This window comes from Anabas testudineus, chromosome 7 (genome assembly GCF_900324465.2).
Source record: "Anabas testudineus chromosome 7, fAnaTes1.2, whole genome shotgun sequence".
NCBI lineage: Eukaryota > Metazoa > Chordata > Actinopteri > Anabantiformes > Anabantidae > Anabas > Anabas testudineus.
Window position 1 is genome coordinate 12,355,087 of NC_046616.1, and position 26,752 is coordinate 12,381,838.

The window sequence follows — 26,752 nt, forward strand, 5'->3', positions numbered from 1 at the left end:
TATCAAACAATATTAAACAGAATTTGTCAAAATTGCACTGGGGTTATTTCTTTGTTTTTGTCAAGGGACTGCAATTGAGTGCAGAAATTACATGATGGTGGTGCTTAACTTATGTGTCTGTATCTGTAGCCTGGATTGACCCCAATGTTAAGGTCAGCACAGCCACTTAAACTGATTGCTAAATCGTTTAATGCATAAACACACAAGACCACACCATGAGGTTTTGGATTTGCTCTGACATCACCTTGGTTTGAGTTTACAGAGTTTCAAATACTGTCAGCAGATAAAGTCAATATGGAAAAATTAAAGAAGAAAGGAAGCTGTGTGGTGTTTGTGCATTAAAAGTAAAGCCACGCAGAATATCCTGAATATGTGTGTCCAGATAAACAAAAGTTTGCAGTTCTGCATGTTTGTGTGCATTTATGCGTGTGTTGCCACATCCAGAACAGCAAGCAGAAGCAGCACTAGCACACCCCCGAGGCTTCAGGCCCAGCACCAGAGCACAGAGGTCCTCCATCCCTGTCACTGTCTGTAAACAACAGCTCGTCCCAGCGGCCTGCCCTGTGCTATTTCTGGCCTTTCCTGACATCTTTCAAAGATTTAAAATGAACTGAGAGAACTCCGAGTAAATCTGAAAAACTCCGTGCAAAGAAGTAGAAATTTACCAAAGCCTGAAACAGGATCCACTGATCATCAGTTATAGATAGTTGTGTCAGAGCGGAGTTTGAAACATCTGTGACTAAATCCCAGTAGAACAGTGGTGCTGGAGGTGTTGATGACAGAGTAATTAATTGTCTAATAATGATGCATAGCTCTCATAGCGCAACCTTGTGTAGTGACTGCCCTTCATCCTCTGATGAAGGATAATCATGTCTGCAGCTGTTTAAAAATTATATCCTATCTTTTCTTGTCACAAACTCAATAACATAATCCACAGAACAAAATAACCTTGTATAGTAAAAACAGACCATTAGGATATGTGACATTGAAATATTAGAGGAACTACAATTAATCAATTGATACTAAATTGATGATACAAACACCAAATAGTTAGAGAAGTGAAATGACTCATCAGAGATCAGTCATATATATATATAACTGTATAAATACACAAACAGCAGTCTGTGGCTTCTGTGTACATATGTATATTTTCATAGTCTGATTTTCTGTGAGTCACTTCCAATAAGTGACTGATACACATTTTGTCCTGTCCTCCAGGAAGTCAATCATTTTCTTCTCCCTGCTGATTGGAGCTAATTAGGCGAGCAGAGTTTGTAATTGGATAATAAAAGATGCTAATGAGCTGCTGTCCTATTTACTCATACTGTGGCAGTGAATAGCACTGTCCCACTTATCTCAATGTGATATGGCTTTAATAAAGAGTAAAGCACATTTCTCAGTGATTAAAAGATACACATATTTATTATAACAGTATTACTTTGTTATACAGCATTTCATATAAACTATTCACTTCAGTTCACTTCTTACCACTGTGTTTGTTTTGTGCCGATGTCATATGCCAGTGCACTTAGTTTAAACAGCACATGATTGCAAACTAGTTTTTCAGCACACGCCTCAACTCTATCGTATTAATGGCACTGTTCAGTGTGCGCTCCATTGAGAGGTGCTTTGATTGAAAAAAAAAAAAAGACAATTATTTATAGAAACAACCTTCATAAAAAAAAAAAAAGGTCACTCCCTGAATCTCATTTCACACACAGTCCTCCTCTGTACCTTTGCTGTGCTGCCGGCTCTCTATTGTCCAGGCCTTGATACTGACAAGGTTGACATCAGAGGAGAGCCCTGACACTGGGTGAGTTAGGACTGCCAGCTGTTAGCAATCAAGTCTATTTTGAAGTCAGGGACACATGGACCCCTAGGGCCAAAGCAGCAACTAGCCCAACCCCTCACCCCACCCAACCCAGCCTAAAACCTTCAAGCCCCCTGGACCTGCAGATAGCCAACACAGCTGTATTGGTTCCAGATGTTGTAAGCCTGCAGTAAGGGACCTTTACCTAAGAGGACCCCAAAACTAATGACAGACCTACACAGAGAGCGATAATGCAGCAATCAACAATAACCCTGAGTTAAATAACGTGTTGGATCCCAAATCAGCAGACAGGTCAACAAAACAGGGCTCCTTCTTATTCTGCCAAGTTCTAAACATTCATTACATTTGTTTTTGAAAAGTTATAATAAAAATCTCACACTCTTGTCCCTGTTAGAGGTAGAACTGCAAATTGTGATAGAGACAGCATCACACAGCAGACTGCTTTTAGATATGAAGATCAATGCCGTTTAACATGAGATATTGGCACTCTCTTTTCCTGGAAGGTGTAGCCGTCATGACAAATATTGGCCTGAATACTAAAGAGTCTTATCTTTGCAACATTTGGCCGTTTTGTAGAGCTTTAAGGAGAGAGCATGAAAGGAAATGAATCATGCTTATTACATGAATTTAGCTGGTTCATGCCAGCTTGATAAGGAAATTAGAATCTAGATGAAGTGAAGGAAAAGAAGCACCGTGGAAACCTCTCAGGTTCTTTGAAAGGAAATGATCAAATCTTTGCAGCTGCATTGTTTCTTTGTTGGAGAGGCCAATCAAAACTCTCAGGAAATTGTGTTTGACAGGTGGAATGTCCTGGTAAAATGTCTTGGCCTGCCCCCTCTGACATGACTAAAATGTGATCACTAAATAAATAAAAGATGAACAGGTATATTAAAAGAGAATAAACATAAGGCTGTTCAAACGTAAACGTAAACGTCAAACATAAGGCATGAGTGAGAACAGCAGAATGTGACGTTGATATAAGTGCATCAAGAAGCTTAAATAAGATTTTGAGGAATTTTATGTTTGGTAGTCTGCAGATGACCATGCATGTGTGATCTTGCTACAGTGGCACCTAACTTTAAACGGACTCAACTGACACGTTGAGGACAGGCTGGCCTTGTGCAGGTCTATATCTCCCTCATGTGGCCAAAGAAAATGGCTGCGTACTATGTACCATGTACAGAGAATTGAATGCAATGCAATGAGAGGAAATGTGTTGTACCAGATGTTTATAATATCTAATTGTATAGTTAACTGCAATATGGTAGTACTGCATTAAAAGGAAATGTTGTGTATTAGAAAGAAAATAGAAAGAACACAAGGATTAAAGGGAGAGTCAATGCCAATGTTTTATTATTATATATTATAACATTTGAGGTCAGGATAAGACAAGCCTATGGCAGCCGTTTTAATATTTAAGAGTTTTAAACTGAATCTCCATGGTGGTATTTAAGATATCTTAAAGGTCAAAATATAATATAATATAATGCAAACAGAAAAAAATTATAATTCAAGCTACCTGCAATTGCATTCTGACCAGTAAAAATGGCATTTTAAGATATTTACACTCACATTTTGACTAGTCACAATTCCTTTGCAGATATAAAAAATTCAGATATTACTAGTCTAACATCCAATATAGATATGTTTGATTGTAATTGTGACTACAAAATGTGGGTGCAGATATCTTCAATTACAGTTTGGACTAGAAATACATCGCAGTTATCAAATAAGTGCCAAGGGGCAATGACGCATGTGACGTCATTTTGGATACCTAAAAAAAATCACGTGACTGACGTCACTGATGGCGATTCCAATATCCGAAATCATAAAATGAAGAACTTGTGAATAGTCTAAATGCAGTGGTAGATATCCATCCATCCATCTGTCTCCACTGGGATGAACAGACACCAGGACACAGAGAGGGAGACAGACCCCCTCCAACGTGTCCTGGGTCTTCCCCGGGGCCCCAGGCAGATTATATCTTATTGTAAACATCTTAAACAGTTTCTCTCAAGTAGGAACACAGTTATGGATATGTTGACATTTAATTTTGACTGGTCACACTGTCATTTTGACTTGTTTAAATGCTATTTTATATCTAAAGTGTATTTATGTATAGTCAACATAACAGTTTTTAAAAGATATTGTCTTTGTAAACATGTTAAAAGAAATGTTGACTAGTCAAAGACTGAATAACAATTGAGCTGCCACTAATAATATCTTGGTGTGAGACATCAAACAAGGTAATTAAGTAATTAAAACTCTTTAAACGGTGTCCTGCACACCAGGCTGGTGGTGTAGGCCTGAGCACCGTTGGGAAGTGTCCGACTTGAGGATACTGCCATCTGCAGATATGGTATCGTGTATCTCCGCAGACTTACTGGAAGTTGCAGCATCTGCTGAAATGACTCAACAATACTCCGCCTACGTGTCCTTCAGTGGAAGTTTACCAAGCCCACTAGCTGCAGTTGTAGTTTCTGTTTTAAGGGCGCCACAGAAATGCCTGACACACTGATCTATTGTCGGCGAGAGTTTCCGCGCGTCTGCACACGTTTAACTCTCACCTCGCCCTCTCCGACACAAACTCCGACACTGTACATACTATGAGCCCCGAGACCAGAGGAGGTGATCTGTGGACATCAAGCAGATGAAACACGTCCCCGCTGTGAACAGCAGCCCTGTCATTCCCTCCGACAGCGCAGAGGACGCTGGTCATGTGTGAACTTGAACGTGAGGGCAGGAAACGGTGCGCGTTTCTCCGTCTGGCTGCACATCATGCGTAACAGGGAAGTGAGCCTAGCCTACTTTCTACGTTGGTAAAAGTTGTCTGCGCCCCAGCGCCAAGTGCTCGTCGCTTAAAAGTTGGTTTCTCGCCTGGAAACGACAGAATATTCACAGCTTTTTCAGAGACAGCGTCGGCGTAAAAACCGAGTCATGGAGTAACGCGAGTCGTTCAGCTGTATGTATGAGACAGAAGAGGAGGAAGAGGCGACGGACCATTTGACTTTTTCAATGTTTTGAAATCTCTGTTAACTAAAGGTAAGGCGACGTGTGTTCGGTTTTCCTGGACAGATATTAGTGTTTGTTCACTGTCAGGGCCCCCCTTTATTGAGGCCTTGTTACATGAGGTGCGCATTTAACGCGGCTGCTTGCGCCTCTGTCATGTTTTGGTTATAAAACAACAGCCTGTTGCAGGATGTGTGTCGGCCCTGAAATGCAGCCTTATATTCTTCTGCGCTGAGTGATTTTTGTCAATTTCCCTCCAACCATCAGATAAAATATGTCCAGTATGTGCTTTTCATCGTCGTTTTATATTTGCTAAAATGTAAAATACAGGTATATAATGGTCAAAACAGCAAGAATATTGTTTTCAGCAACGAAGTCCCTCCCTCCATGCTCTGTGCCCCAATAAGCACATTTCATGCCCTGTACTGTTCCTAGAAATACTGTACAGCTTAATGCTGTGCCACTAGTCCTAGAAATTATTAGATTGTAACATAGTTTTATATTATAATAGCACCCTTAACAACACACAATGACTTTCAAATCCCTCAAAAACAGAACAAACAAACAAACAAAAACTAAAAAACTAAACAGAAAAAACATAAAGGTGGCTTCTCCCACACTGTCACCCAATGTATGCAGTTAGTTAGAGATGCTGTATGATGGTGTGTTGAAGGGGATGTTTTCATCCTACCTGCACAAATAAGGTATTTATATTGTTTTGGAAGACAAGCTAAGACAGGCATGTGCTGCATTTGCAAGTCTGTTGGTTCAATTATACAAAACTGTGAGCTGCAACCACCCAGTTTCCCTGGTGTTATCCGGAACTGGCATCTCGAAAAGCATTAGATGAATGTGTAACTTGATTTCATCCTGGCAACCAGAGGCAGCGTCTGGCAGTGAACAGCTGCGACCAACAAGGTGAGGAGCGTCGCGACCAGCCTCAGTGAGAACAGCCTCCACAGCCAGGTGTTTGTGCTAGGACCAACGCTGCGATGAACATAAATCCTATAACTAAGTATATGAACTACAGCAGGCGCAGCCATAGTTAGTTTCCATAACTGCTGAACAGTCCTAGAAAGATCAACTGTATACCTCCCACACACCATGAGCAAGGGAGGAGGAAGTATCGTTCGTTTTCCCTAAAATTAAATTAAATTATTTGGTTGGTTTGAATGTGGAGGCTGCACATTTCAGATGACTGGCTTCAACGAAAAACTCAATCATCTGTAAATTAATTACAGACTGACAATACATAGATTTACATTAACAGAAATGAACGAAAAGCATGCCGATAACTCTGACACCAGAGGTTTTCATAGGTAGTTTACGTAGTCCAACCTCTTTACTGCACTCTGCCCAGCTCTTATTACAGATACCCAGTAAACAGCCAGTCTATAAAATGTAGTGAGTCAAGGACAAACTTTAAGAGAATATCTCTGCACCACTACTGGGTTGTTCAATGGGTCTGAGTCACCAAAACCCTTGACAGTAACTCTCTATGGACAGATTTCAGAGCATACTTTGCTGCTATTCAGAAATAGTAGTCATACTGCATTAATAATTAATTGATTAGTCAAATCGTTTTTCCTTATAGTTTTCTCACAAAATGACTAAAAGTGAATTTATACTGTAAAGGGTATAAATGGAATGAGTAATATATATAATAATATAGTATTTTAAAAGTGAAGTTACACCCATGTTTATGAGAGTAACTTATAAACAAACAACTTTGCTTTTTTAATGCAACAATTAAAAGCAATCCCACAGCAACTATTGAATTTCCCCCGCACTGACTTCTGAGAATGTTAGTGGAAAAACTATCAGTACTGGTTTGTGCAGTGACATCAGAGACAACCTAACATGATTTTCCACATCTTAACATTTATAATCATATAGAGTATTTTCTGTTTTTAATCTCGTCTTAAATCTTCAGCTTACACTAGAACATGTTTCTCCCCATCATTATTTCATATTATTTCTGTTCAAAATAGCATAGCCTATAACTGAGCTTTTAAAAAGACAAAGTGTTCGAGTACTGAATGTGCAAAGTCACACTTTATTACGTAATGCAGCTTTATCTGCTGAATATTTAGCAAATTGCTAAACATGTTCTACTAAATTTCACCCAGATTGGACACATGACGCTGACCCCAAATGTATAGTCGGACTCATAAATAACTGTTCATCAACAGGAGCCCTGATGGCCTGATGCTGTTTTAATGTCAAAGACTGGCAACACCAGTCTATACCATCATCAGTCAACATACTGAGTGATAAAACTATTCATAGAATTATTCTTAAATGTATCCACACTTTGCTTTTAGTGCCTAAATGCACAGCTGAAGACCAGTCACAACACTGAAACCATCGACGTGAAGTGAGTGACATCGGTTATGTTGTCACAGTGGCACCTATCAATTAGTCAGTAATTGAACAACCAGTTCTTGAAGTTGATAAGCAGGAAGCAAAAGCAATTTAGCATTGATTATAGCAGAGTGCTCCAATCTTGGTTACGAAACTGTTGTGCAAACTCTTTGGCTCATAAAATCTCCTAAATATTTGAAGCATTCACCCTCTTGAAGGCACATGTGTTAATGCCAGTGCTGACTGAGGTAACCCTCCGACTGTGAACACAATGTGAGCACAACTTTAAAGCAAGAGAGACTGAGGAAAAACACAACAGTGACCATATTAGATAAAATACATACTGAATACATGCAAGCTGAAATGTGTGTTGTAGAGTCAGTTCAAGATAAACAAAAAAGAGCAATGACGTCATTCTAGCTGAATAACAGCTGCTTTAGTCATTCGTAAGTGTGACTGGTTTGTTGATTTGACTGCGCATCTACCATCTGACTGCGTAGAGTGCTGTAATTATACTCTTCATTGCTGCTCTAATGAGCTGGAGACCTTTGGTATTGTTGACTTTACTAAGGTTATATGACCCTAAATTGTTGTATTATATGTGGTGTTCAAGCAATGGTCAAGTAATAGCTGCAGCCAGCACAAACAAAAGATATCAGTGATTCCCCAAACAGGAAGTGATTCCTCCTGCTAAAATATGCACAGTTTATAAACAGTAGGTTATTTGATTTAGTGCAGATAGGAAACAGATTTCTGCTGCACTCAGATTACTCAACAACATTTTCATGTCTGACTGTTTCTTGGTTTCCGAGATGTGTGTCAAAGTTGTTCCATTCATCCATCCTGAAGGATGTTCCATACATCTACTCTGAGAAATGAGTCCATCCTTAACGGATCTCTTTTACTAGAAACCTGTTGATGATTGAACTCTGCAGCTGATCGAACTGATCTAACACCTCATCACAACCCCCAAGTTTATATTTGTTTACATTACATTTCAGTCATTTGGCAGATGCTTTTATCCACAACGACTTACAAGTAAGATATGGAAAGCAAAGGCAGGCAGAGCAAGCTTAAGGAGGTCTCCCGAGTCTCCCGCATGGAGGGCCACACTATCCAGCCACATTGTGTGGTGCATTTTGTTTACAAATACAAATAATCAGCAACTAAAATCACTGCATAACACTAAAGTCCAACTGACAGCTGAACCTCATCAGACGGTTTTCCTCGGACATAGCTGTAGCTATTTTATGAGATATTTTCCTTGCTCTATATTTACATTTATATTTAGCAAACAGACGTGTGCGTACTATGCTGTGTGTGGGGGTGGATTCTTTATGAAAAAGCTACAAAGTGACAAAAGCTCATATTAGGTCACAGATGAAAAAACAGATGAAATCAAACATGATTTAATGTTGTAAAACATAAAATATGAAAACTTCCACAGGGGAATAAATACTTATTTTAAACGGCCTGACACTGTTATAGATTCTATATCTTGTTTTGTTTTGTATTGATTGAATTGATGATTTTGTATTGTTTGAAACTAATGGATATTTGCTTAAATGTATCATATAAATATGGATGTTTGAACACTGCATTAGTTTGTACTGACCATTCAGCAGGTGGTGAAGCGGAGACCTCGGGGTTAAAAAATAAAAATGATTTCAATCAAAAGAGAGACAAGCCATTTAAATAGGAATGGAAAAAGCCAAACAACTGATGTGTTGTTGTTGTTTCAGTGCCAGTGTGTTGATCGATGAAAAAGATGCCCTGTTTGGTTTCACTGTGACTGTAAAGTGTAGTGACTAATCCAATACTCATATACAATGTCCTGTGACTTTTATAGCCAGCTTGATCCTGCTTGAGCCTGCTTGATCATGTCCCAGTGGCTACACATGACCCAGCTGATACCACATCTGTCTGATGAGACAATCAGCAGCCTCTATCCACCGGCTGCCTTCCCAATCGAAGTCAGACATTTTTTATCTGACTGGATTGAGAACCAAACATGGTAAGACAAACACATGTACACACGACATACGGTTACTCACATGTGCTACTGTCTGTGTGGGTGTATTTGCATGTTTGTATGCTTGCATGCACGCAATGTACTGTACACTATGTGTGTGTGTGTGTGTGCGCACTTACAGGGATGACTTTGTACTAGAAAATGTGGAGCAGGAGGACAGAGCTCTTAATCTGTTGAACCAGACCATCAGCATGCTGCAGACGACTGCTCAGCAGAACGGCAACGTGGTGGACAGGATGAAGCTAATGCAGATCAGCAGGAACATGGTACAGAGACTGTGTCACTCAGACTAAGATTTAGGTTCCACCTGATATCTCTGACAGGTTTAAATAAGACTATGTACCTCACACAAGAACATTTTTGTTCTCTTGTCCTACATTTTACTTTAGTTGCTGGTCAGACATAATAAACCCCCTTATTGGCACAAGCTTGCATTAAATGCCAACCAGCTGCAACAAGTAACAACTAGTTTGAGTGACTAAAGTTAAAACTGAAGTTGAGACCTCTGATAAAATCAAAGACAACAAGGTAAATATTTTCATGAATAATATAAGAGTTATGTGTGGTTTTAGACCTAGTCTCCTCCAAGTAAAAGAAGAAAAAGGAAAAAGCCTTTTCCATGTGTTGATGACCATAAACTCCTAAATATCTAGGTATCATTCTTAATGACTTGCTTAAATATATTTGTGCCAATCTGCTGTAGCATCCACTCACTGGCCATTTTATCAGGAACACCCGTCCAATCTAATGCAATACAGTTCTGCAGCTGTATCACCAGGGTGTATTACATTAAGAGGCGTTTCTAATGTTCTGATGCCCCCATCTATGTAAATAAGTTGGCCTAATAAAGTAGCTTGTGAGTGTATTTGCATGCAACATAACACTAAAAATGGATTGTCTACAACATCAAATGAATAAACCACTGCATACTATCATACAGTGTGTTTAAATATTTGACAGGACGCGTGTTTGCTTTATAGAATCTGTTTCAGCAGCAACCTCTACAGTTTGGAGTCATGGTCAAGGACATCCTCAGACAGGAGAGGGTTGTACTCAGTGCGGTAAGATCCTCGTTAACAAATACTCTTTGGGGATAAGATTTACAGTATCAGTAACAGAGAGCAATTTCTGTAGATGGTAGCCACTAAAATCTGGGTGCATGTGTAAAAAGTGTTTATTTATTAACCCTTTTATTACCAATATTTTCCTCCTGCAATAGTTAATATAACAGATAATTAAACTCTTGCCTGCCTTTTCCAGAAGGTACAGGAGTCTGTTTTGTGCTTTTAGGTACATCACCAATGACAATTTACAATAGCAAACATCTTTCTAGTGCAATGGAATCTTACAGCACATAAAGCTAAAGCAAGGTCTCAGGAACTTGATTACCAGCCTTCAGTTAAATTGTCTGCTGGAAAATACTCAAGCTTGAGAGGAAATGCCAGTAAGATCTACACAATGTGTAGTTTCCAGAGGATGCCATTACCTCAGAAATCAATGTAGAATTGTAGTAAAGCCAATAAACAACATGTTCGTACTTTTCAGCAGTGTCAAAGTAAATATGGTGATAGTTGTCTGTGTATCTATGGAACTGCTAATAGCTAATTGAGACTAAGACATTTTTGTCTGAATAAACCCACAGTGTTAGAATTTTTAAACATTTAATATACATCATCATATACGTTTTTGTATTACTTCTATCTCTATTTTCTTGGGAATGTGGACTTGTAGGAGACATTTTAAGGCCATAGTTTGATTGGGTTTTTCTCAGGGAGTAGAATAGTAGTTTGTAAAACGGTTAATAAATACTACAAAATTTGTTCCATGTTTGTAGCATACTCCGATACCCAACTACCAAGTATACCCAAGTGAAAAGCCCCCCATTATGCAAGATGTAGACCACCTGGTTCTGAAAGTGCTGGAGGTCCATGACCTCCGACAGAAGATACACCAGCTGCAAGAAGAGCTTAACTGGGAGAGGCAGAACTTTGAGGGTATGCAAGGTGAGAAGCACAAAAACTCAGAAACTCAAGTTCCTCTTTTGTAAAACAAATGGTACTTTCTATATTAATTCATGGTTTCAATTCATTTTCATTTTCGTTTTCTGGACTTTATTTTTGTATTTTTAACTTACTTACTAAAAGTAAGCTCTGTTCTACACTAAAGTGATTAGCTGATTGAAAATGACAGCTGGTTAATGATTCAACAGTTTTCAAGTAGTTTCATTTCATTACACTGATTACATTTGCCTTTTGGAGGGAGGACATTTTGTGACTTCCAGATGTCAGAAAACCAGTTGGACAGAGTATCAAGATGAGGCAATATTGTGAGAATCAATTCACAGATACAGCTGTGAGTCATTGGTGTAACAGAGAAACCTGTCATTTTATTGCAAAATGTGATGACAGAAAGGTAACGTGAGAACAAGAACTCACAAAACTCGCGTTTTGTGTGTTTTTGTATTGTCCGTTTGTCAAGTGTTGCCTGGTCTGACATGTTGGCATGAGTCCTGTCTAACCAGTTTTATCTTCAGGGTTTAGCAAGAGGGTTGTATTTCCTTTCTCCTATTCTTTGCAATTGTCATTGATAGCATGTTTCCAAGTATGGAAACACTCATCCTGTCCAAAATGATTCTTTAGTACTTTTGCTTTTCATGTCAGAACAGTAGACTGATTTGTTCTTTATAAATTGTCTGCTTGTTATTTTCAGTTTGCTTGTTCATCCACATGCAGCAGAAAAAGACACTTCTGTATTTTTGTATAAATAATGCATGTGTATGCTGTAGAGCACAATGAACTCAACATATTATTTGTTGTTTGAACAGGGCCGATGCAACAGAATGGACTGGATCCTGCAAAGTCAGAAATCCAGAAACTGCAGAACCACATCCAGACTCTGGAGTACAACATGAAAGCAATGGCTACAGTGAGCATAACAAGGCTGTTACATTAAAATACTTTTACATTATTTAAAGTATATCTCTATATATAAAAATACAATAAGCTTATTCTCTTTGGGTTTTTAAAATAATAGTATGCATTTTTACGCATGTATGGAGGTATACATAACAAGGTATTATATTTCTGTTGTTGTAGACGCGTTTCCAGCTGCTGAAGGACTGCGTGGATTACCTGGACCAGTGTCAGAGTCGACTCATGAGCAAACTGAAGTCGTGGAGGTGGGAGCAGCACAAGGCCACTATTGGACATCCCTTCGACGACAACCTCACCCACCTGCAGACCTGGTGATGTGCACTCCACACCACTTGTTTCCTTTTGGATTGTGTGATTGTTGCATTATTCTTATCCTATCAAAGTAAAAGCATGTAATTAAACATGACACACAAGCATGACAACCTCTGACACTCGTATGTTTGTGTATGTTTAACTATTTTAACTTAATTTACCTTAATAAGAATCAGGCAAATAGATGGGTTTAAGCAAAATATGGTCAGAATCAAACAACTGAGCCACAGATATCCAAAAACAATAGAAAGCAAGGCAGAATTTCAAGAAAAGAAATTATGACAGGCCTGGAATAAAAAACAACAGCAGCACAACAAGAAACAGGGAGACAAGAACAATGGGCCACCACTCTTAACAATACACATTTGGTAACTGGTGAAGGGTGAGCCAGAAAGGAGGGCTGGGAAGCAGAGTTAGTGCAGAGCAGGAGGAAGTGGCCAGAAGCTGTAACTACTTTATTACTTCCAGCTTTTACCCTCTGGTGGGAGGAGGTACAGAGTTCCCTGGTAAAGGCTGAACTGCTACAAATACATAATGCTTCTCCAGCCTATATCAAGACTCTTAATACCATGAATTGTAAAATGCAATTTAAACATTTTACTAGTTCCTCTCTAAATATCTGCGTTGTTTTCCTGTTTATTAAGATATTTGTGTTTTATTTTCTCTTTTAGGTGTGAACAGCTGCTTGGGGTGAACGGAAAGCTGAGACAGGAATTGATGATCATAGGGGAACCAATGCCAGAGCTCCAGGAGAGGCTGGGGAAACTTCTGCAGAGTCTGATTCAAAGGTAGCACTGTCATTTTTCTGCTATACTGTACATATGTATATTTATTTTTAAATTGTTTAAATGGAATGAATGCATGCAGAACTACACTAATGGCTCACTTTCCCACATTTTGGAACGCATGTTCCTTCATGTAACTGGTATCTCCATCAGTTCTCTTGTAGTGGATAAGCAACCTCCCCAAGTCATTAAGACACAGTCGAAGTTCTCCACTACTGTGCGATATCTGCTGGGGGAGAAACTAGCCCCTGGGAAGCCTGTGGTGCTGAAGGCGCAAATTATTAATGAAATTCAAGCCAGGAGCCTGGGCAGCGTCCCTGGGTGAGTCATATACAGAGCAATATGAGGGACTGCAATGTGCACTACTCCTCTTCTCAAGGAGACATGTGTAATGTGTAAGCCTTGGCCATTTGAATGTAATTGTAACATTGAAATTATATGTTTAAGTAGATTATTCTACCACCGCTAGCCTTTATACTCCTTTGTAGTATATTGCTCAATCTGCCGTAGTTATTTTTGCTATTGTCCAAAGGTATCATGTTGAAGTGACTTTTTATTGAGGATATTTCCAGGTGGAAGACTCAGGACTCAGTATCCTGCAGTTACACAGTTATAATATTTGACCATCCTCATTTTGACCTGCAGTGATAATGTTGGGGAACTGATCAACAACACAGCCATCCTAGAACACAACACGGTCAGCAAGAGCACATGTGCCACCTTCAGGAATATGGTATGCGCTGGTCTTGATTTATCAGCCAATATTTTATTATTGCTCAGCCTGGTTAAAAAAAACTAAACTCTCATTCTGTTTAACAGTCCATCAAGAAGATCAAGAGGGCAGACAGAAAGGGATCAGAGTCAGTGACAGAGGAGAAATTTGCCATTCTGTTCTCCACTGAGATCAGCATCACAGGCTGCGAAAGTCCTTATGGGATACAGGTTTGACACTTTCTATTGTTCTGCCTCCTCTGTAATAGTTTTTACATCCTGTTGCCTAATAAAAGGTAATGATTTAAGGATATTTGCCTGACAATGTATTACATTGCTTTAAACACACATTCTTCATCAGCAGAATAAATAATAATAACAAATATGTTATTATATTTCTACAGCAGGAAAACAATGAGCTGAGAATAAAGGAATGTGGTCATATACAGATCATTTTGTGTTTTTAAATGAAACTATGTAAATGTAAAACCTTACCTAACCTTATTATTAATAAGATTGTATGTACACTATGTGTCAATAATGGGAACAGGAATATTAACCCATAATGTCATTGATCATAGATGATCTCACTGCCGGTGGTCGTCATAGTTCATGGAAGCCAAGACAACAATGCCCTGGCCACCATCATATGGGACTGCGCTTTTTCTGAACCAGTAAGTGTCAGATTATTCTTCAGCATATACACTCCCCTTCAAAAGTACTGGGACAGTGAGACCAGCTGCTATATTTCTGCGGCAGATTGGAAACATTTGGTTTTGACATTAAAAGATGAATATAAGACAAAAGATCAACATTTCAGCTTTCATTTCCAGGTGTTTCCATCTGGATCAGGTCTGACTTACAGGTTATTATTCAAATAATAAATAGGACTGAATAAGATTGTTGCTGGTGTCACTAACAGTTGCTAGTTAGTCTTTCTAACTAGCTCTCGCAATGTTTCTGTTGTCGACTCGCTTGTCTACGTGTGGTGTAGTTCCACTTAGTACACCAGTGGTTTCTTTATTCCTCAGGATATTCTAAATGTCCTGGTAGACCTCACTGTTCCAATACTTTCGTAGAGGAGTTATTGAGTTTGCTTCTCTGTGCTGTTATGAACACAGGGACTCTATTTTAATCAGCAAACTCATGTGGGAACAATCATTATATGGACGTAGAAGAAGTTCAGTGTTAATTTTTATTCCTAACAAGGAAACACAACAGGAAGTGGGGAGTGGTTCCTCAGGGAAACATATGCTACAAAGCTCATAGGGGTGAATGAAATGTTAGATAAGCAGCATTATAAGTGTTAAGTGATGACATACTGTACCTTCCAGTTGATCAGTGTGGCATAAGCATGGATTCGAGTGAGTAGCTCATTAACAGTGTATAACCCCCGTTCTGAAACCTTCTGTGTGCAGTGAAACAGGTGTTTGGCATATTTTGGCTCACAACTCTTTATTTGAAGTATATGCAAATGTCAGCACTGCAGAAACTGATTAGATTTACAGAGACTTTACAGAGATTGGTGCTGGCTGTTAAAGTGGGATTTACCCAATGTGTGTGGGTTGTATGGCCATTCACAAAGTAACTTGTACCACTGCAGGGAATATGCTATCTAATGAATCACAATGGCGAGACAGACACCCAGAAATTCCCCTGATCTACAGCTGCAACACTCAGTGATATGTCAGCTGTACAGCACATAATGAGTATAGTGGCAGTAGTGGAAAAAGTAGCAGTTTACAGATAATGATATATACAGTATATATATGATCATTGCAGTGTGTAAAATCTGAAATCTGGTCTTAGATCTATTTAGAAGGGTTCTCATGCATCCTCACCGAGCATTGATATTTTCAGCCAGCCCCTAAATTAAAGCTAATAGTCTACACTTAAAGCACATCTTGATTGCGTGTTTGTCGTAGTTTGCGGAGCCAAAATGATAATAACCATGTGAATGTCTAAATATTTACTCTACTGCCTGTATAAAGGTTTTATTGCTTGAGGATGTTCACCTTGTGAGTGTGTCTGTGTGGAAGATAAGTCATTTTTACCTTAATACAGAATATTGTCCTTAGTATAAGCATAGTGGAGTCTGAAGACGCACAAGATCTGTTCAGCACTTAGCATCCATAATACTCAAACATGAGCACTTGTAGGCATCTTATTCATTCATTTAATTTCGCTTTCATTAATGAGTTTAAAGTGAGCAGCAGACTTAGACTAATGTGCACACAAGCCATATGGGCTTAATGAGTTTCCTGTTTGTTGCTCCCTTTGCACTGTAAATCAGGCCAAGTCCAAGTGCTGCTTGGAAATAGTCTGATGTGGTCTACAAGTGTGTACGGTAAATGTTTGCGTGTATTTGTAATGTATTTTGTACTCCCCCCTTCCCCTCTCAGACGTGGTTTCATTCACACACTCCTTCTTAAGCTGGTAAATGAACTTCAGTGTTCTTGCCACATCACCCTCTTTGTTGTTGTCACCAGGACAGAGTGCCGTTTGTGGTGCCGGAGCGCGTTCCATGGAGGCTGATGTACAACACACTTAACAGTAAATTCACCTCTGAAGTCCAGACACAGCACAATCTGGACACCTACAACCAGCATTTCTTGGCCCAGAAGATATTTGACAAATCCGATTTTGCTGACGACTTAAGCAACATGATGGTTTCTTGGGCCCAGTTTAATAAGGTACACTCGGGAGTGTGTCCCCTCGTGCAGAAATACATAGACAGGCATTCACACTCAAATCACACAGTGATTTCCGCTCTTATAGGAGGTCCTTCCAGGTCGACCTTTCACTTTCTGGCAGTGGTTTGAGGGAGTAATGGAGCTGACCAAGAAACATCTGAAAACCTACTGGAGTGAAGGGTGAGCAGATATCTCCACAATTTCAGTGGTGGTTATTCACAATCTGCTACTGTCTGTAACTATTTCAACCATTTGCAATGTTTTCGTCCACCAGGCTTATATTTGGTTTCATTGGGAAGCAGCATCTACACCTGATTCTCAAAGACAGACCCAACGGGACGTTCCTGCTTCGCTTTAGTGACTCTGAGATTGGAGGAATCACTATTGCTTATGTGTCTGCTACTGAGAGTAAGTGTTGCTTTGTATTTCTTCCTTGATACTGTTTTCTCTGTGAACCACGATGCTGCTAACGCAGTTCAGTACACTCCTTTCATTGTCAGCATACCTTTTACATCTATTACTTTTAAGAAAAGGAATTTGTAAGTTCATTTAGGTGTAATTTAGCACTTAACATGTCAAGGCATTTACATAAGCACTTACACACCAAACTTTTTTTCTCCTAGACGGGGGACAGAAAATCCAGAACATTCAACCCTTCACCAAGAGAGATCTTGAGATCCGTAGCCTTGGTGACCGCATCCGTGACATCAGCCACATAACATACCTGTATCCTGACTTTCCTAAACACGAAGTTTTCAAGAAATTCTACTCAGGTAGTCATATTTATGCAAAGGATGATTTTTTTTTTTTAAATATTTAAGTAAGAACAAACTTCCAACATTTTTTTTCTCGTATGTTGTGATATAAAGCTGAGCCTCAGCCGTCACCTGTTGGAGGTTACATCCCTGTGTCCCTTCAAACAAGAGTTGGCACGTAAGGAGCTATTTATATATCAGTGTTGTAATTTGAGGGTAAAAATAACTGTTTTGAACATGTTATTTTTGTGTGTGTTTAGGGACACTGGCTCAGCCACACCGCCTACTGTCATGACAACGATTCCTGTGTAAGTGCAGCCTGTTGCTCTCTATCAGCTTGTGACCGACCCTCTACCATTGAAATATACTTTATACAAATTTAATAATATAGGATATTAAATATAAATACATACATTTTTTATTTTTATTATATGATTTTTATTTTACAGCAGCACTGTGTGTTTTGTGTTTGAAAAATCTACTCAGAATTTGAGCTTTCAAAAATGCATAAAACTTCAAATCAAATCTTACTCTGACAAGTAATTACCTCTGGCAAATAGAATAATTAGTAGTTAGTTATTAAATTAGATTAAAGGTTATGTAGCAGCACACAACATCACACAATGTTGTGTACTTACCTTGGCCCATGGAATATGAAGGCATTTCTGCAAAATTGATGTTTAAAAGTATGATGCCACAAAAATATTTGAGTGATTTCTTGAACTTTTTTTTGATCAAATAAGGAATAAGGAAGCTCCTTGTAATGGAAGTAATGTAATGTCCTGTACCTGTTGTTTCTTTCAGGCATCAGTTACAGTCGTTCAGCCAACAAGAGTCCATCAGTCAAGACATAATGGATACTGGAAGTCCTTCTGAAGTTCCTGACTTCAACCCAAACCCCACTGTTGTCTTCCCCGAAGAAATGTAGGTCTTATTTGTCATGTGTGTTCATGAAACCAGTGTTTTTTGCACAGAGTGGAGAGGCTATAATGTGTTTGTGTCTGTCTTTTAGACCTGAAGACATAGACTTTGATAGTATTCTCCAGACTCTGAATACTTAGGAAGATTTTCCCATCCAAGCTGTTTCTGGACTGCAGAGCAGACATCGGACAGAGACCGCAGTCAAACTCAACTGTCTCGCCTTCGTATGAGAAATACTGACTTTATCTGTGCAGACTTTTGTGCTTCACTTTCATCATCCATCTACAGTTGTTTCTAGTTTTGAGTACAAACTTGCTGGAGATGACTCAATTTCTGTGGGACTCGGTGTCTTGAGCTTGTCCTAGGAAATCGTTTAATCAATAAAGGACAGTAAAACTGCACAGAAATTAAACGTGGGATCACCGCTTGTTGTATATTATCACTCTCTCCTTACCCTGCTGATAGTTTTGTTGATGTCTTTGTTGGCTTTGTGTGCATTTAGGAAATTAAGTGACTTATCTATACAGACTACAAAGCTTTTTCAGCCAAAGTTGTGTTAACAGACGCTTCTAGAAAGGTGAAGTTGGCCTTGCCCCTCAATGGATAGTCATGGATAGCTTTGAAAGATTGAATGTTGACTTGTGCTTGTTGTATGTTTCTAATCATGATAATGCACATACACTCTCTGGCCACTATATTAGATACACCTAAATAATCTTATGCAGTCTAATTTGGCAATTTTCATAAATGAGGGGGCAAAAACAAAACTAAACAAAACTAGGAAATTACAACCTTGTAAAATTAGATTCTACAAGTGTAGCTAATAAAGTGGCCAGCGTGTGTACATTTGAAAAGTATTTACCTATTGCATATGCTTCTTTGTGATTTAAAAACTCAGTCTTAAACGAACAGTATACATGATAAATGCGTCAAAACCTAGCCATGGGTCCATTAGTGTTTGTGGACGTAAACTGTTCTTTGGTATGGTGAGGATAAGGAACATCACACAAGTCACTATTCACTGTAAAACTACACAACACTGATGGACCTTTAAAATAAAATGGTAATGTGGGTGGTGGTTGGCAATGTTTATATCTGTCCAATTAAAGACTAATTTTATGTTACATGTATATATTTTAAAGCTTTTGTTTTGTTCTTTTGTTTAAGAGACTATATTGTGCTTTTTGGAATTTTAACTTGTAACTTCACTGTTCTGATGTTATTTCTTAATCAGATTAAGAAGGGCCAAATTTCCAAAATGCAAGCTGAGAAATCGCTTATAAAACATGTCTGGCCGGTATACACTGATACATTAGATTTGCATGACGTTCTCTAGTTTTTCAATCTGCTTCCTGGTTAGTATGACATAATGGCCTACATCGACCCTGTGAGTTTGTTTACGTTTTAAGAGTGTGCTTTAATGACCAACCATTCATAAAACATTCTGTTATTATAGTAACAAGGAGTGTGGACGAGGTGGGTGTGGTTAAAGGACTAATTAGCATTTAAAGCAACAGGCACCGAAGCCGCTCATTCTGATTCGGGCTGCTACCGAGTTGGAAGGTGCTGTGGTCCGCGATCTTTGTAAATGTTTTAATGCAAATATGTCACATAAGTCTTCTTAGAACTGAGCCAAATTAAATCATCTAAATTATATTTCCAAACCGTACTCCCATAGTAAATTTGCTAATTATATCTATTTCATGTAACTAAATACAATAGCTGTTTGTATTGTTTTAAAATGTCAGTGTGCCATATTACTATTTTTATTGTTAGGTTCGTGGTTTTAAATATTAAAAAAGCTGCTAAGAAATTTAATACAATAAGTAAGTAGCACTTCAGATGTTTCAGCTTTCATTCACACAAGAATGTCAAAACCGATATTTGCCATAACATCACCTCTTGTATCATAATAAGCTTTGCACTACCCTGTTATATTGGTCATTGCTGTTAATGTGTATGTAATAATATATTAGTGTGTCGGCTGTACCATGTTACATGTATGTTTGTTAATAACCTTTTATATCTTGTGGATTAACTTTTGGATAAATCTGTCCAGGGTTACTTACCACAGTCCATATGATCATTAAACGTGGCAACAAGTAAATTCAGTTTTTCCTTAAGGATCAAAAACATTTTTGTGGATTTATTTGCCAGAAATTTGCTGTGTCCCTAAATTAAACCTTGACTTATATCACAGCTGTGGCAAATTTTGAAACGCTGCACATGGAGGATTAGGTACCTGGTACAAGTAGACATAGGCCTAACATTATCATTAAAATATGTTAATTGTTACTGGATTTAGTTGATAATGATGATAATAATGATAATCGTTTCATGCATTTACGATTTGGTTCTTTGATATGTGTAACTGTATGTTTCTCCTTTATGGAACTATTAATTTAAATTCAATCTTTTTCTTCAGTGGGTTTAAAGAAAAGAGACAAAAAAAAGATTGGAAACATAAGAACTGTTGGATTTTTTGATATATAAAAATAATAAATCATTGTGTAGGAAGGGATGCCTGGTACCATAAAGGCTGTCCATTAAATGAAAGCATATTGGGGTATAACATAATTTCCTTCATTTCCATAAACCATCAGCCAAAGAGGAGACATTGCATAGCTAGCATATTATATTTCCTATCCATCTAGTTTCAACAATCAATGTTTTTAAAAAAAAAGAAATCTTTACACTGTACATCACAAATCTTTTCCATTAGAACACATGCTAATTTCAACATTTCACTAAATTGTAAATACTACTCAACCACTGTCAGGGTAATCACACGGGGGAAAAAGGTTATGTAGTGGAAGCAGAAAGAGAATCGGCTTGCATGTCTGGTTCAATAACTGCTCTGGTGAAATTTGTCAAAATGCTAACTTATTTTAGTGCCCCGTCCCCTCCCCTCCACCCCAGCAGCTTTAGATGTCCCCTCATTAGAGCCGAACAAGGTGGCTGCCTCATAAACAAAGGGAGGAGGTAGGGTGAATGAAGGAGGGATGGAAGAGAGAGGGGACTTAAGGCCAAATGCAAAGCTTCAACATCAAAGTTCATTCTCTCTTGTGCAGACTGTATGAAAATAAAACTATACATTTATCACCCTGTACAAACACGCTAAAGATTTCAGTCGCCTCACAGTGACCTTCTCTCTTCTCTCAAAAATCTGAGAGGGGCTTGTCTAGTGAAAATCCTAAAGAGCCACCGAGCTCAGCGTAGAAAAGAGAAGGCACCAAGTGTTCGCCAAACACCAGCAAGAAGCCACCACAACTCATGCACTCTTTCATTTCTAACCTCAAGTTGAAACAGAGACCCTTCAGTCGTGTCACACAACAAATCAAATAGAAAATGCTTGTTCCTCGTGACAGCGTGTTAGGTGTGCTCCCTTTTCTTTTGTCCATGGCTGTCACGCAAAACTAAAAGCAAACCAACTATTACACACCTGTACACAAATCTTTGATAAGCACTGATCTAAAACTTTGAAGACAAAATCATGTAATCCAAATTGTAACTCAACATAGTTACCTAAATGTTACAAGTACAATTTTACTGTTTCAAGTAAGTGGTAATTGTAACTTAATTGACAACTGAGCTCAGAAAGGACCAGATAGTTTAGTGTTTATTTTTAATATAAATATGAATATTTGTGCTTCACTATATGGGACACAAACTCTAAACTGAATAAATTTGCCTTTAAGACTTGACTGAAAGGCATAAATTATTTCATCAGCTATAAAAAGAGGATCACTCTTAACATGGGATCTGTTGAACTTCAGTTGAAATAAACTTGCAGTATCAGCGAGGCTTTCCTTAAAATAAGCTTGCATGATAAATCAAAAAAAAAAAAAAAAAAGATACAGAAAAAAGACTGTGGCAATGAAAAGTCAAAAATAAAAATGATCAATTAAAACAAGCACACAAGCATACACATGCACACCCACATTCATGCACACTCACACTCTGTCTCTCTCTCACACACACGCACAACAAACAAAAAAAAAAGAATGCGAGCCAAATAAATACTGGTAAAGTACAATACGTACGTGTAATTTACCCAAAGTTCATAAAACGAAACAAAACAAAGGGCAAGATCACACTGGATCAAAATGGAAAAGCAGAATGCAGAAGTCCACTACTCTACTGTAGCTTCACTCCTAGCAGACTACAAAGAGGGAGAAAAACAGAAAGCGAGGGAAAGGGAGAGAAGAATAGAGAGAGAAAGAAAGAAGCCCCCGTCTTGAGGAGTTATAGCCACCTGGTCTGCCACGAGGGACTGACCCCTTACACCACAGGGTGTTTCCTTCAGTGGCACGTTTTCTTCTAACTCTCCATCTTTATCCTGCAGTCCAAGGAGGGAAGCGGAGGAAGGATGGGAATCAGGAGAGCTGGTTGGGGGTGGGGGAGCCCCTTCGCTGTAATTCAGTAGGTCCAGTTTAGGTGCACAACAAGGAGCTTGGGATCTATGTTATCATGAATGGAGGCCGGGAGGAGGTATGTGTGCATAAATGTTGCGGGCTGAGGTTGGACTGGGAGCTGAGAGTGACAGAGTGAGGCGTGACAGGGGAGGGGTAGGGGTCAGACACCGATCTTCTGCTCCAGGCTTATAGGGCCTGTGTCTTCAGCTCGATGGGCTCTCCCCGGGTCTCCTGCTGGCCCTCAGCCTCTGGGGGCCGGGTGCCCTTCAGTGTGGCGAGTCTCTCGGAGAGGCCGCGCATACGGGGGAACAGCATGAAGTCATACAGCAGAGCACCTATGGCCCCACCAATCATGGGTCCCACCCAGTACACCTACAAAAAATAGACAGTGCACAATGTGTTGTTGAGTATGAAGATTTCACATTACTATGGTTTTGCAAAAGCTTGAAATGATTTTCAGATCTTACCCAGTGGTTGACAAAATTCCTGACCAGGACAGCTGGGGCGAAGGATCTCGCTGGATTCATTCCTGCTCCAGTGTAATACATCTATGTCAAAGACAGAGAGTAGTTGAGAGCTAAGGCTGCAGATGTGCAAACAGTATGTGATGCGATTCCACTGCCGCTACATAGAAACTAGTAAGCTGTTTCAAATCAACCCAAAGTTGATGCTTACGCCCAGCAGATGACCCATTAGCACAGAAAATCCGATCGCCAGAGCCGCAGAACCCAGACGACCATTGCGCCTCTCATCAGTCACAGCAAAGATGCAGACAACGAGCTGCAGGGTGAGGAAGATCTCAATGGTGGTGGCCATGCCAAGGCTGATGCCTGGCTGCAGCTAAAAAATGCAAGGGAGGAAGAAAGATTAGTTACTTTGCTGCACATGTATTGCAGAGATTTGTTGTAGTAGTGCACTGTAATTTTCTTCCTCTGACTGACCTTTGCCAGGCTTGTCAGATTTTCAGTTTATATGACATACTGCACATACAATGGTTGCTTTGAAGATTGTATAATAGTTAATCATTAACATTAGAAGTATTCATGAAGAGCTTAATGCAATATTTGAAAGGCTCTAGTCTGCTAACTTGTAGTAACAGATATAAAGTATTCCAGTGACCGGCAGGTGATCTTACCGTGTTGAGTGCTAGGTTTCCCCTCATGTTGCTGGGTGTGACCCCATAAAGCACAGCAGCACCGGCCAGCGCTCCGAGACACTGTGCCACAATGTAGAAGAAAGCACGGAACAGGGACATCTGGGAGCCAATCAGGTAAGCGAATGTGACGGCTGGGTTGATGTGACCTCCGCTGATGTGGCCAATGGACTGGATGAGGGTGGCAGCCGCCAGCCCAAAGCAAAAAGCAACATGGAGGACATTATGAGGCCCAGTGGTCCAGCGGAGGGCTGCCCCCAGCCCAAAGAATACAAAGAACATGGTGCCATAGAACTCGGCAAACACTGCCCGCCAGAAAGACATGGACCTGAACTCCCACATGGTGTCAAAAGGTCAAACAACAACCTCTAAGCAATGGAGGGATGAATAGTCAAACGAAAAATCTACGGCACGGAGATGCTGCTTCTCCACAATGACACTTTGAGATCAAAAAACAAAAAGAAAATGACCATAAATTGCCCTCAAACAGAAAATGCCCCTCTACAGCTAAATGCAACAACACGCAAGATGCTCAACATGTAACCCTCATGTAACTGTAAATAATCTGCTACTCGGCTTTCTCAAATCTGATTTCTGTCATAGAGAGCTCCTGAGTGGAGCAATATGCCAGTCTCTGTGCATCTATGTGCCAACCCCGCTGGTTGTTAGTAGAAGAACATGGATAGACAAACGTTAAGCATGTCCTGCAAACATTCAGCCTCTTTACCAGAGCAGGGGGAGATCGGAGGTGTTTTTATAACACCCCAGGGCCACAGCAGCCCCACTGAGCCCAAGGGAGGGGCCATGGCACAATACTCCACATCAAAACAAAATCATTTAACCCCTCTCCTGCCTTGACCTCCCTCTGTCTGCTCAGGGCAGAAATCAATCCAAATCTGTTCTAAGAAGGTTTTAATTTTAAAAGACTCAGAAATAGTTAAACATTACTGTAACACTGCGCTTAGTTAGTTCGAAGGCTCGTTGTGAAATTAGAACTTGTGGTTGAACTTATGAGGTTAGGGCATGCAAGGAAGTGTATTTGGATTCTGTAGCAATAATCTTTTGCCAAGAACAAAATGCTTAAGAACATCTTATACTTCCACTTTTGAGCTTTTCAGGAAGGTGGAGCTCTAGTAGCTGAATACGACTGTTAGAAGAAAGTGGTTTCAAATTCCATTAATAACAGCACTGACTGTGAAATCCCCTTTAGAAACAGCATTGACTTTTGACCCTGAAAATTAAAAGAAGTGGGCATGTGGTGAGCGGTGGCTTGCCAGCGTAAAGGCAGGTTTTTTACATAGTTGACAAATAAATGTTGATGTAATTACATTGTCAGCCTTCCTCTTATTTTCCATTATTGTGTTTTCATTGTCTCCTCCGTAACGAATGATCAACAGTTCACATTCACTCAAATCAAAGCCGTGCCAAAGCACAAGCAATTTCTCAATTTCTCCACCTGAGCCCTAGATTGGTACAAATTAGGTCTGTGGCAGCAGAACTGATTAGGCAGAGTTTTACATTGTGTGTGCTGGATGGGTTTGGAGGCTCAGGTCAGATAAAGCGGTGGAAAATCCATGGTTGGAGAGGAACAGGGGAGAGGAGGGCCTGGCATTGAGCATCTGCACTGGAGCATCATGCTGACCAGGGCAGGCACAGGGATAGCTGCAGCCCTCTGAAAGGATTATGCTGAGATCACAGCTTTTCTCCTTTCATGGCTGGAAACAAAATGCTGGCTGTAACAGTTTCTGCTGGTTTCTATGATCTGTTTGTCTTGCCATCACTGTTGAATCTGAGTTCCCTTTTCCACAGGCCATAGTGGCTGTATATACTTTTTATTTTTTCTCGTGTGCTGTTGAGGCCCCAAAAGGTCATGGTGGAATGATGACAGGTAGATTTACAGACCGAATCAGGAGAAATCTGCCTCAAATGATGTGGTTCATTTTGAAGGTTGTTGGCTGTTTTTACACATTATCAGCGTATTTTATCATATTGATCTTGGAAGGGCTTGATGTTTGGATGTTTTGTTTACCTCACATTCAGAGAAAATATTTTCACCAGTCTGCCACCATCATCTGATGAACAATGGTGGTTGTTGCTGGTACAAATATCACTTTTTCTGAAAACATACCTAGGTTAAATTGTGTTGATCCTGTTGATCTGATCCTGATAGTTCAGTAGTACTTTGCCAGTTGGTCGATCACTATTGTGATGAGTATTATGTCCTTCTCGTGACTCCCTCCATCAGTGGTAAGCCATCTTTTGTGGGTTTAAGCCCACAGTTTAGTTTTACAGGGGAGGGCGTTGAAAAGGTGCTTTCATTGTATTTTCCTGTTCCCTGGGTCCAGACTGCTGACACATACACAACATGCCGCCCCTAAACATCGCACAGTGGAAGTGTTTGGCCTGCACACACACCACACTGTGGTCAAAAGAATGTATTGCACAAGAATCGGATGACTAAATGATGATAAATGATGATTTTGCTAAGTAGTTCTGGCTGTTTTAAAAAAAAAAACAACACACACACACACAACAACAGTCTGAATAATTTACCCTGGAAGTTTACAGCCATCCATTTCCTTTTTGGTGATGGGAAGCCCCTTCTCTTTTATGTCAGTTAGACACAATAGAGAAGTGAGACTACACCGATATAAATTATTAGCACTACATAGTGGTTACAGGCCGACATTTCACAATGTCATAGGAATTTTCTAAGTTTAACTTAATACCATTTGTCCATTTATGAATTGAAATACATGAGACTTCACTACCTCATGTTATTATTTTTAAGAGATGAAGGCCACAATACAACGCCCAAATAAAAAGCCTGAGCCTCAC

General features: G+C 39.5%; 2 protein-coding genes across 2 annotated transcripts; one reads left to right on the plus strand and one right to left on the minus strand.

Annotated features, from left to right (window-relative positions):
- The first annotated feature begins 4,270 nt into the window (after positions 1 to 4,270).
- stat6 (signal transducer and activator of transcription 6, interleukin-4 induced) lies at positions 4,271 to 20,457 on the plus strand. The gene is made up of 20 exons (XM_026367459.1): positions 4,271 to 4,873; positions 9,054 to 9,218; positions 9,358 to 9,502; positions 10,217 to 10,297; positions 11,071 to 11,239; positions 12,061 to 12,161; positions 12,332 to 12,480; positions 13,153 to 13,269; positions 13,420 to 13,587; positions 13,912 to 13,999; positions 14,086 to 14,208; positions 14,559 to 14,651; positions 16,467 to 16,670; positions 16,756 to 16,850; positions 16,945 to 17,078; positions 17,294 to 17,443; positions 17,540 to 17,603; positions 17,686 to 17,733; positions 18,230 to 18,349; positions 18,438 to 20,457. The coding sequence occupies exons 2-20, from the start codon at positions 9,085 to 9,087 to the stop codon at positions 18,484 to 18,486; spliced, it is 2,232 nt and encodes a 743-aa protein (XP_026223244.1). The 5' UTR covers positions 4,271 to 4,873; positions 9,054 to 9,084; the 3' UTR covers positions 18,487 to 20,457.
- A 2,490-nt stretch (positions 20,458 to 22,947) lies between these two features.
- Positions 22,948 to 24,256, minus strand: mipa (major intrinsic protein of lens fiber a). Its single transcript, XM_026367460.1, has 4 exons — positions 23,897 to 24,256; positions 23,437 to 23,601; positions 23,229 to 23,309; positions 22,948 to 23,133 (listed from the first exon to the last, which is right to left on the minus strand). Exons 1-4 carry the CDS (start codon positions 24,254 to 24,256, stop codon positions 22,948 to 22,950), a joined length of 792 nt encoding a protein of 263 aa, XP_026223245.1.
- Between the last annotated feature and the right edge of the window lie 2,496 nt (positions 24,257 to 26,752).

Bases quoted from the DNA above. Each gene is read 5' to 3' on its own strand.
- stat6 (XM_026367459.1), top strand. From the start codon at position 9,085: ATGTCCCAGTGGCTACACATGACCCAGCTGATACCACATCTGTCTGAT. The intron at 14,000-14,085 runs GTATGCGCTGGT...TCTGTTTAACAG, and splicing joins GTGCCACCTTCAGGAATATG to TCCATCAAGAAGATCAAGAG. The intron at 17,079-17,293 runs GTAAGTGTTGCT...TTTTTCTCCTAG, and splicing joins TTATGTGTCTGCTACTGAGA to ACGGGGGACAGAAAATCCAG.
- mipa (XM_026367460.1), bottom strand. From the start codon at position 24,256: ATGTGGGAGTTCAGGTCCATGTCTTTCTGGCGGGCAGTGTTTGCCGAG. The intron at 23,602-23,896 runs GTAAGATCACCT...TGCATTTTTTAG, and splicing joins GAAACCTAGCACTCAACACG to CTGCAGCCAGGCATCAGCCT. The intron at 23,310-23,436 runs GTAAGCATCAAC...TCTTTGACATAG, and splicing joins TAATGGGTCATCTGCTGGGC to ATGTATTACACTGGAGCAGG.